The sequence below is a fragment of the Cherax quadricarinatus genome, chromosome 88 (genome assembly GCF_038502225.1).
Source record: "Cherax quadricarinatus isolate ZL_2023a chromosome 88, ASM3850222v1, whole genome shotgun sequence".
Classification (NCBI taxonomy): domain Eukaryota; kingdom Metazoa; phylum Arthropoda; class Malacostraca; order Decapoda; family Parastacidae; genus Cherax; species Cherax quadricarinatus.
In genome coordinates this window covers 17,879,478-17,891,555 of record NC_091379.1, presented here as the reverse complement: position 1 = coordinate 17,891,555, position 12,078 = coordinate 17,879,478, and the positions used below count along the sequence as shown (strand labels likewise).

General features: G+C 42.6%; 1 protein-coding gene across 2 annotated transcripts in view; it reads left to right on the top strand.

Moving 5' to 3' along the window:
* Positions 1-11,643, top strand: part of LOC138855300 (uncharacterized) — a 62,893-nt gene extending 51,250 nt beyond the window's left edge. For both annotated transcript variants that reach the window (XR_011394520.1, XM_070104016.1), the window contains exon 2: positions 9,211-11,643. Coding sequence is in view for 1 of the 2 variants with exons in the window: in XM_070104016.1 (XP_069960117.1) it covers positions 9,211-9,304 (94 nt within the window). In the remaining variant the exon portion in view is untranslated. The remainder of the gene's footprint in view (positions 1-9,210) is intronic.
* The last annotated feature ends 435 nt before the right edge of the window (positions 11,644-12,078 follow it).

Below are 12,078 nucleotides of genomic sequence, written 5' to 3'. Positions count from 1 at the left end.
GATCACTCTTTGATGTTCCTCGTGTCCATCTCACACTATGCAAAAACTCAATGCACATAAAAGGCCCTAAAATCTGGAATTCATTACCTGTAAATATAAAAGAAACACAACCTGTTTATAAATTCAAGTCTCTTCTCAAAGATTACTTACTCACCCAAAACCAAATAAATACTGAATAACTGAACATTATAAATTGTATATCTTAAATGTTTCTCACAATTATATCACATAAATGTTAAACCTAAAACCCAATCTAACTTTATTATTTTTTAAATACACTACCTAACAGAATCACTACCTAACTGAATGCAACCATATGACCTGTCTTTGTAATACTCACTTGTGCTTTATAGTTATCTGTTTACATTAATGTTTTATCACTGATTTCATCATTGCTTAGTAGCAGCGCTGTATAGTCCTTGTGGCTTAGCGCTTCTTTTTGATTATAATAATAATAATAATCATTGCTTAGTTAATCTTAAGTTAATTTTAAGCCAGCCCGTAATGCTATGCATAGTATAAGTGGCTTTGGCATACTGCTCTTATCTGTATTTTTTTTGTACCTCTGTATGTGTGCACAAATTGGAAATAAATAAATAAATAAATAAATAACCACTCAGTTATTGCCATTCATTTTGACCTCGAGAAGGCATATGATACAAGTTGGAGGTATAATATTTAGGCCCAAGCCCACTCCTTAGGCCTCCGAGGCAATCTTCCATCCTTCCTCAAGAACTTTTTAACTGACAGACATTTCCATGTTCGGGTTAATAATGTGCTCTCCCCGGACTTTCTCCAAACTGAAGGTGTCCCCCAGGGATGTGTTCTGAGCACAACACTTTTTCTCCTTGCTATAAATGATTTAGCCTCTAGTCTTCCATCCAATATTTGGTCATCACTCTATGTTCTTGACTTCGCTATTGCTTGTGCAGGCGCTGACTGTCACCTCATTACAGTTTCTCTTCTCTTCAAGGGGGGCTCCTTGGCGTGGTGAAGAGGCTCTTGGTCTGAGGAATTAGACCTATCGGTCTACTTCCTCAGACCGAACCTAATTACCCCCCAATCCCCCGTTCCCTATCCCATCCTCCCCTTTTTCCTTTCCTCCTCCTCCTCCTCCCCACCCCTCCCTTTTTGGCCTTTTTTTTTTTTTCCACAGGCACACTAGTTCCTAGGTAGGGGAAAGGGTACCGGGGTCCATCCCATTCCGTTGAGGTTCTTGGCAGTGGTGTAGTTTGCCATGGAATCTGGATTGCCTGGGGATGTCCTGATCCATCTCCAGTATCCCGGAGGGTGGCTTTGGGTGTCTCTCGGGCGATGGGTGTATCTCTGGAAGCCACCTTTCGGATTCCGGGGGTGGTGGCCGAAGGAGGTATGCTTTGTGGCGGATTTCCGGCCGCCCTCTCTTTTGTCCACCGAGGTAGCTCGGCAGATGTGAGGTTGCTATCCCGGACTGCCGGTTTACTGGCATGATGGGTAGGGTATGGCACGGGTTCCATGCTGCATCTGCGCTACTTGCGGTGCTGAGGTCCTCTTGGGCGCGGAGGGAGATTTCTGGACCTTTCATTCCTCCTATGAACTATCCCTCCCCGGTCCCCCCTTTTTTTATTATTTTTTTTTTATTTTTATTTTCTTCTTTCTTTTTTTTCTTAAAAACAAAAAGAAAGAAGTAACCTAACCATGGCAGCCCTAGTCCATGAACCTGCTACCCCCGAATGCCCAGTCTGTGGTGCCGATGACCATTCTAATACGTCTTGCAATCGACCTTCCTCTTGCCTTAATTGTCATGAGGCTCACCCTTCGTACTCTCGCCGTTGTCAAGTCTACTTAAACGAGCGGGAAATCAGTTACCTCAAAGAGGCAGAAGGTCTCCCTTATGCCATGGCAGTTTCTCATCTCCGCCTCCAAGGGAGACTACCTCGTGTTTCTTATTCCCGTGTTTCAAAACGTCCCCCCACTTCTGGTATCCCATCTTCTGCACCCACCTCTGTGGTTACCTCTCCCATAGTCACTCCTGTAGCTAATTCTTTTGCTGTCCTCGGCTCCGACGTCCCTACTTCAACATCTCAGTCTGATCTTGCTGCTTCGTGTTCTCTCTCACAAGCCTCAGTAGCGACGAGATCTCGTATGACACCTCCTCCCAATCGTCCCTCTACTTCTCAAAAGTCAAAAAAAGGTCCGTTAACACCTCCTACCCATCTTCCACCTCATTTTCCCTTCCCTATCTCTGTACCTGGTTCTCCCCCTCTCACTGGCTCTGTTACAAGTGTAGAGGTTCACCCTCCTCCTCGTACTGTACCTTCCTCCCCTGTTCCCTCCCAAGTTTCTTCCTCTTCTGCCACCTCCCAGGTTTCTGCCTCTTCTGTCCCCTTCCACACTTCTCCAGTTCCCTCCACCCTTTCGCCTTCCCCCCCACCCTACCTTGGTACAGTCCATTACAGCTCCAATCTTTACTCATCCTCCCCCTACCATTTCCAATATTGTCCCCCATACGACGTCTCTGAATTCTGAAACACTTGAAGCAGTCTCTGAATATATTGCAGAGACCAAACCATCAATGGACACTGATCCACCCTCCACTCCTTCTCTCTCCTCTACTCCATCTGCGCAACTCCTTTCTTCACAGCGCACCGTTCCTTCGCTGCTTGAACGTTTTCCACTGCCTCCACATGTGGACTTTTCTAACTCCTCTAGTCAGTAGGAACCCTTACCTGTGGATTTCAGGTATCTTTATCATTGCCAATCATGGCCTATTTACAGTGGAATATACACGGCCTCAGGGGTAATCGGGGTGAGCTTCAGATGTTACTCTCCCAGTTTTCCCCTGTTGGTGTTTGCTTACAGGAACCAAAATTACACTCTGCTGTTATCTCTCCCATCTCAGGCTATAATTTGTATTCTTCAGATCCTTTTCCTGATGGGACCTTTAATGAAAGTGCCCTTCTTCTACGCACTGATATTCCGTACCATCAGCTATTTGTTTGTACTTCGCTGCATTACACAGCAGCCCGTATCCACTTGCATAGGTGGTATACGCTCTGTTCTTTATATCTCTCTCCTTCTCGGGCATTATCTATTCCGGATATTACCTTTCTTGTTTCGTCATTACCACCACCGATTCTGTTACTTGGTGATTTTAATGCCCACCATTTCCTTTGGGGGGGGGGGTCTCACTGTGATTCCCGTGGCATTCAGTTAGGGGCTTTTCTTGCCACGCACCCCCTCCATGTTTTAAATACAGGTACTCACACCCATTTTGATCCTCGGACTCACACTCTCTCTTGCATCGATCTCTCAGTCTGCTCTTCCTCCGCCGCATTAGACTTCACTTGGTCTGTTCTTCCGGACTTACATGACAGCGATCATTTCCCAATCATTCTTACTTCCCCTTCATATTCACCACCTCTTCGCATCCCACGCTGGCAATTTGATCAGGCAAATTGGAACCTTTACTCACACCTAACTGTTTTTAGAGAGGTTCCTTCTTCGTCCTCCATCGATGAGCTTTTACACCTCTTCTCGTCCTCCGTTTTAACCGCAGCTTCTCATTCTATACCCCAAACTTCGGGCAGGCATTCTCAGAAATGCGTGCCTTGGTGGTCTCCTGCTTGTGCTCGTGCAGTACATTTGAAACGCGCTGCATGGGGCAGGTACCGGTACAATAGAACCACAGAGAGACTTCTTGATTTTAAGCAGAAGCGTGCGATCGCTCGCCGTGTCATCCGTGATGCTAAACGCACTTGCTGGTGAGATTATGTCTCCACCATCACCTCTGCTTCCTGTATGAGTGCAGTCTGGAAAAAAGTACGAAAACTGAGCGGTAAATATTCTCTTGACCCGGCTCCTGTTCTGCGGGTTGCCGGTGTTGATATAGCAAACCCACTAGATGTTGCCAATGAAATTGGCAATCATCTGGTCCGTATTTCTCAGGGACTCCATCTATGCCCCTCATTTCTTTCCTCAAAGTCTGCCAGAGAGTTAGCACCCTTGGACTTTTCTTCTCTCAGAGAAGAACAGTATAATGTGCCTTTTACACTTCAAGAACTGGAGGCAACACTCTCAGCTTGCCGATCATCGGCAGCTGGGCCCGACGACATTCATATTCGTATGCTACAACATTTACATCAGTCAGCCCTTGCAGTCCTATTACGCCTTTACAATCTTATTTGGTCACAAGGAGTTCTTCCACAGCTGTGGAAATCCGCCATTATTCTCCCTTTCCGCAAACCAGGCACTATGGGACACGAAACCTCCCACTATTGTCCCATTGCTCTTATCAGTGCAGTTTGCAAAGTGATGGAACGCCTAGTAAATAGACGTTTAGTGTGGTATTTAGAGACACACAACAGTCTCTCCACTCGTCAATATGGCTTTCGTAAGGGACGTTCTACCATAGACCCCTTACTACGCTTGGATACGTATGTTCGTAATGCCTTTGCGAATAACCACTCAGTTATTGCCATAATTTTTGACCTTGAGAAGGCATATGACACAACTTGGAGGTATAATATTTTAGCCCAAGCCCACTCCTTAGGCCTTCGAGGCAATCTACCATCCTTCCTTAAGAACTTTTTATCTGACAGGCATTTCCGTGTTCGGGTTAATAATGTGCTCTCCCCGGACTTTATCCAAGCTGAAGGTGTCCCCCAGGGATGTTCTGAGCACAACACTTTTTCTCCTTGCTATTAATGATTTGGCCTCTAGTCTTCCATCAAATATTTGGTCATCACTCTATGTTAATGACTTCACTATTACCTGTGCAGGCGCTGACTGTCACCTTATTACAGTTTCTCTCCAGCATGCAGTCGACCGTGTTTCCAATTGGGCCACCACACGTGGGTTTAAATTTTCCAGCACTAAAACCCACCAAATTACTTTCACTAGACGCTCTGTCATCTCCGATCATCCTTTGTACCTCTATGGCTCCCGTATCCCTGAACGTGATACAGTCAAGTTTCTGGGCCTCCTCTTTGATCGTAGGTTATCCTGGAAACCTCACATTACCTCTCTGAAGGCAACTTGTCACAGCCGGCTGAGCCTTCTTAAAACCCTTGCTCATCTTTCATGGGGAGCTGATCGTCGAACCCTCCTTCGCCTACATTCCACCCTTATCTTATCGAAACTTGATTATGGTGACCAGATCTATTCAGCGGCATCTCCTGCTACTCTCTCTAGCCTTAACCCCATTCATCACCAAGGATTACGTTGATGCCTTGGTGCTTTTCGCTCTTCCCCTGTCAAGAGCCTCTATGCAGAATCGAACGTTCCATCCTTATCTGATAGCCGTGATGCCCATTGCCCTCGCTACTATGTACGCTCTCATGATCTCCGCAATCCTTCCATTTATAGAATGGTCACTGATATTAGTAGACATTCTTTATTTGTTCGCCGCCCCTGTTTACTCCGTCCCTTCTCTCTTCGCCTTCATTCGCTCTTGTCTTCTCTTCAGTTACCACCTTTCTATGTACATGTAGCATCTCACTTTTCCCTACCCCCCTGGGAAGTTCCAGCTGTTCGAGTCTGTTCTTTCTCTCTCCCTTGCTCGAAAGCCCAACTGTCTACGGTTGCTTCCTGCTCTCTTTTTCTTGACCACTTTCACTCTCATTCTCATGCCATTGCTGTGTACACAGATGGCTCTAAGTCTTCTGATGGCGTAGGATTCGCAGCAGTGTTTCCGGACAGCGTCGTACAAGGGTATTTACTATCTTCGGCTAGTATTTTTACTGCTGAATTGTATGCCATCCTTACAGCACTTATCTGTATTGCATCTATGCCTGTGTCATCATTTGTGGTTGTCTCAGACTCCCTTAGTGCTTTACAGGCTATACAGAAATTTGATACACCTCACCCCTTAGTCCTCCGTATCCAACTTTGGCTACGCTGCATCTTTACCAAGCATAAAGATATTGTTTTTTGTTGGGTCCCTGGTCATGTTGACGTACAGGGCAATGAACAGGCAGACACTGCTGCGCGGTCAGCAGTACACGACCTACCAGTTTCATGTAGAGGTATTCCATTTACGGACTATTTTGCTGCAATATCTTCCCAACTTCACACCCGTTGGCAACAACATTGGTCTACTATGCTCGGCAACAAACTTCAATCTATTAAACCGAGTATAGGTTACTGGCCGTCTTCTTATCACCAGTGTCGAGGTTGGGAGACTACTCTCTCCCATCTTCGCATTGGCCATACTCGTCTTACTCATGGATATCTCATGGAGAGGCGCCCTGCTCCTCTCTGTGAGAATTGCCAAGTTCCATTATCAGTCAGCCTCATTCTGTTGGACTGCCCACTTTATCAACGAGCACGCAGAATTTACCTCCATCGTCGTCTTCGCTCTGCTGCTCTCTCTCTACCTTCCCTTCTCGCTGATGGACCCACCTTTCATCCAGACTCTCTCATTGACTTTTTGACAACAACCGACTTCACAAATTCTGATACCTTCAGCCCTTTCTACTTCAATCTCTTGCTACCCTCTACCCCCGTACTATCCCCTGCCCCGCTGTTTTCTGTAACCTACTGATCATCCCTCCTCCCTTCTGCCATCCATTACCCTCGCTTCCTTCCCTACCATGCAGCGCTGTATAGCCCTTGTGGCTTAGCGCTTCTTTTTTATTATAATAATAATAATACAGTTTCTCTCTAGCATGCTGCGGCCGACCGTGTTTCCAATTGGGCCACCACACACGGGTTTAAGTTTTCTAGTACCAAAACTCACCAAATTACTTTCACTAGACGCTCTGTCATCTCCAATCATCCTTTGTACCTCTATGGCTCCCATATTCCTGAACGTGATACAGTCAGGTTTCTAGGCCTTCTCTTTGACCGTAGGTTATCCTGGAAACCTCACATTACCTCTCTGAAGGCAACTTGTCACAGCCGGCTGAACCTTCTTAAAACCTTTGCTCATCTTTCATGGGGAGCTGATCGTCGAACTCTCCTTCGCCTTCATTCCACCCTCACTTTATCAAAACTCGATTATGGTGACCAGATCTATTCAGCAGCCTCTCCTGCTACTCTCTCTAGCCTTAACCCCATCCATCACCAAGGATTACGTTTATGCCTTGGTGCTTTTCGCTCTTCCCGTTGAGAGCCTCTGTGCAGAAGCGAATGTTCCATCCTTGTCTGATCACTGTGATGCCCATTGCCTTCGCTACTATGTACGCTCTCATGATCTTTGCAATCCTTCCATTTATAGAATGGTCACCGATATTAGTAGACATTCTTTATTTGTTCACCGCCCCTGTTTGCTCCGTCCCTTCTCTCTTCACCTACATTCACTCATCTTCTCATCAGTTACCACCTTTCTATGTTCATGTAGCATCTCACTTTTCCCTACCCCCCTGGGATGTTCCGTCTGTTCTTTCTCACTCCCTTGCTCGAAAGCCCAACTGCCTACGGTAGCTTCCCGCTCTCTTTTTCTTGACCACTTCCACTCTCATTCTCATGCCATTGCAGTGTACACAGATGGCTCTAAGTCTTCTGACAGCGTTTGAGGGCATTTACTATCTTCAGCTAGCATTTTTACTGCTGAATTGTATGCCATTCTTGTAGCACTTATCCGTATTGCATCTATGCCTGTGTCATCATTTGTGGTTGTCTCAGACTCCCTTAGTGCTTTACAGGCTATACGAAAATTTGATGCACCTCACCTCCTTGTTCTCCATATCCAACTTTGTTGGGTCCCTGGTCATGTTGACGTACAGGGCAACGAACAGGCAGACACTGCTGCGCGGTCAGCAGTACATGACCTACCAGTTTCATATAGTTTACGGACTATTTTGCTTTAATAGCTACCCACCTTCACACTCGTTGGCAACAACATTGGTCTACTCTGCTCGGTAACAAACTTCAGTCTATTAAACTGAGTATAGGTTACTGGCCGTCTTCTTGTCATCAGTGTCGAGATTGGGAGACTACTCTCTCCAGTCTTCGCATTGGCCACAGTCATCTTACTCACAGGTATCTCATGGAGAGGCACCCTGTTCCTCTCTGTGAGAAGTGTCAGGTTCCAGTATCGGTTAGCCACATTCTGTTAGACTGCCCTCTCTATCAACGAGCACGCAGAATTTACCTCCAATGTCACCTCCGCTCTACTACTCTTTCTTTACCTTCCCTTCTTGCTGATGGACCCTCCTTTAATGCTGACTCTCTCATTGCCTTCTTGACAATGACTGATTTACTCCACAAACTCTAATGATACCTTTTGCACTTCCCTCAGCCCTTTCTACCTCATTCTCTTGCTACCCTCTACCCCTTCACTGTCCACTGCCCCGCTGTTCTCCGTAACCTAGTAATCATCCCTCTCCCTTTTGCCACCTGATACCCTCGCTTCCTTCCTCCCCTGCAGCGCTGTATAGCCCTTGTGGTTTAGCACTTCTTGATTATAATAATTGAATAACTAGTTTTTAAATAAGCCCAATTTTACCATATTGTTTACTAATGTTATCAGAATTGCTTTTATCTATTTCGTTTTTGACATAAAAAGAAATAGTATTTGCATACTAAAGTAATGAGAAAAAAGGTGTGTATGCCTTTGATACCAGTAAAAAGCTCTTCATCTGATGAATTGGAGCTTCCCTCCCCTTTGTTGGGTCAGGCATGACTATCTCCTTTTTCCATGGCAGTGTATCACACATTCAGGTTTAGTGTTTCCCCATGATTGTAGCATTTTATTAATGTGTATCATCAGTTTCATATTGTTTACACAATTATTATTATTATTATTTTTTTTTTTATTAACACACTGGCCGACTCCCACCAAGGCAGGGTGGCCCGAAAAAGAAAAACTTTCACCATCATTCACTCCATCACTGTCTTGCCAGAAGGGTGCTTTACACTACAGTTTTTAAACTGCAACATTAACACCCCTCCTTCAGAGTGCAGACACTGTACTTCCCATCTCCAGGACTCAAGTCCGGCCTGCCGGTTTCCCTGAACCCCTTCATAAATGTTACTTTGCTCACACTCCAACAGCACAATTAGTTTATAATATTATAATTATATTCAAAGTGTGATTTATGTCTAAGATAACAGATAAACATATACCATACTTAAAAACTTCATTAATTCTGTCTTAAAAAAAAAAAAAACTTTTAGTAATAGAACATGTGTCAATTTGTATTAGAGAGAATGTTTGTTTTCCAGTTCAGTAAGTTGTGTTGCTAATAGTGGAATATTGTGCTATATTGACTGATTGTTTTATTCCAGAGGTAATGTGTGGAACAAACTACCTGGCTGTTGTGTCTTCCCAGACACAATCTCCAGTACAGTACTACAGCAAGCAATTGTATTAGTGTCTTGAACAGCACCTCATATTAGAGGTATTTTAGGGAACAAACCAACTGGCTGCATCTTCAGCATATCCTCCAGGAATTAACTGTGTTTGTGTCTTGGACAACACCTGATACTATTGTATATTTTTAACTAGCAAAGTATTACTGATTAGATAATTTTGACTATTTTACAGCTGAACGGCAGTTCATGGAAAAAATATAAAACAAATAGTACTGTAATGTAATTCAGTATTTTAACAAAAGTTTGCTCCATCAACTCAGGTAGTAAATAGAAGTATAATAATTGTTTTAGTATATAAGGCAGTCTTTTAAAGCACAATAATAAGCAGAATCTAAGGAGTGCATATGATTGATATAGGATTAGTTGATATTATTGGCACACTTTAAAGAAAGCTCTTGGTTATGTAAAGTTTTTCAGGAGATAAGTATTATCAATGTTGTTTTAGAAATACATTGGCATAAAACAAAATCTTGCAAAACAAAGAGAATATACAGTATAAAAATTTCTCTCAGTGTCTGAAACATTTTAACAGAAAAAAAATGTTCTGAAATACAGAGTATATGAGGCATTGTGCAGAAGAAAATAAGCACCACATTCAAATAATGGAGCAAAACTCAGACATCGGAGAGATTGGAGTTAAAAAGCTTAATTTACCATGCTTGTTTGGGGTTCTCAGTGCCTAACTTACAGATGTAGAGAACAATATCTACACATTCCCATAAACAAACATTCAAGAATAGATTCTTTCATTAACCCTGATTTTGGCCGTGGTGACACATATTCTTTTCTGCAGTGCAACGCCTTGTATAACAGTTACACAGTTACACTGTATCATTGTTCAGTGTCTAAAAAAAAAAAATTGAATTAAAGGTAGTCTCTCTGAAAATATGAAAGTACAAATAGGAGAAAAATCGTATCAGTGCTCAGAGTGTCTGAAATATTTTAATGTAAAATGTAACTTTAAGAGACATATGCTAGTACACACAGGAGATAAACCGCATCAGTGCTCAGAGTGTCTGAAATATTTTAGCCTAAAAAGCAGTCTTAAGAGACATATGCTAGTACACACAGGAGATAAACCGCATCAGTGCTCAGAATGTCTGAAATATTTTAGCATAAAAAGCAGTCTTAAGAGACATATGAGAGTACACACAAGGGATAAACCATATCAGTGTACAGAGCAGTGTTCAGAGTGTCTGAAATATTTTAGCTTAAAAAGCAGTCTTAAGAGACATATGCTGGTACACACACGAGATAAATCATATCAGTGTTCAGGCTGTCTGAAATATTTTAGCCTACAAAGCAGTCTTAAAAGACATATGCTAGTACATACAAGAGATAAATCATATCAATGTTCAGAGTGTCTGAAAAATTTTAGCCTAAACAGCAGTCTTAAAAGACATATGCTAGTACATACAAGAGATAAGCCATATCAGTGTTCACAGTGTCTGAAATATTTTAGCTTAAAAAGCAGTCTTAAAAGACACATGTTAGTACATACAAAATAAATCTTATCAGTGTTTGGTGTCTGAAATATATTAACATAAAATGTCACTTTGTGAGATCTCCTTCAAGGGAATAGTGAAGGGGGCTCTCAGTCCAAGAAATTAGGCCTCTCATCTCCTTCCTTGAATCAAATCCAAGTACTTCCCCTCCCCCCCCCCTCTCTCCAGTTGGTCTTTGAGGATATTCCCCTTGTGTTACATTCTTCAGTCAGTTACATAAACTCACAAGCCTCCATCTTAAACTCCTTTAGCCCATGTTGGCTTCTCAGACATGTTAGTTTGAGGAGCTTTAATTACCCCTTTGAAATCATCAGGTTCACATAATTATTATCTTTCAATACTAAAGGTCCAGGGGCCATTTTAAAACACTATCAGTAACCTGGAAAAAGATTAAAGGAAAATGGCATATACCTAAAGTAAACTTTATATGCTATAAGAAAAATATGTACAATAAACAAAATGTATTTTATCAGGCCATGTTATTTCCCATGGCACAGGGCAGAATAAGTTCACAATTCATTGGACCATCTTTGCAAGATTCAGAATAAGGGCTAGTGTAAGCACTGCCACATAGTCAACATCTTAGGAACTTTGAATTTAAACAAATCCTCCACCATACAGCAACTCTGGGAAGGATGGCAGGTAACTTTAGTGGCACTAAAACATGTCTAACTCACTTTTACCACTCAGAAAACCCTAAATGACCTACCCAGAAATAACAGCAGTGGTCAGCCATCTTTGCCAGCAAGAGAAATCACAGGAAAAAGGATGTATAACCCACTCTCCCACAGACAGAAAACAAAAGACCATCATAGTGTTAAAATAAACTAATTTATTATTACTCAATTGTTTTCTTCTCTCTCATGATATTTATTATTTACATAATATATATACACTGAAATGTGTAATTTTAAACACTATCATTTTGTAAATAATTTTTTCATTATTATTTTATTGTGAATTGTCTGTATATGGTATCTAAGCTCTTTAACCCTTTGACTGTTTAAGTCGTATATATACGTCTTACGAACCACCGTGTTTGACGTATAGTATACACGTGTACTCATAAATTCTAGCGGCTTCAAATCAAGCAGGAGAAAACTGGAAGGCCCACGTGTGAGAGAATGGGTCTGTGTGGTCAGTGTGCACCATATAAAAAAAAAAAATCCGACTTTTTTTTTTTTAATTAAAATGCCGACTTTGTGGTATATTTTCATATAGTACAGTGGACCCCCCGGTTAACGATTTTAATCCGTGCAAGAGGGGTAATTGTTAT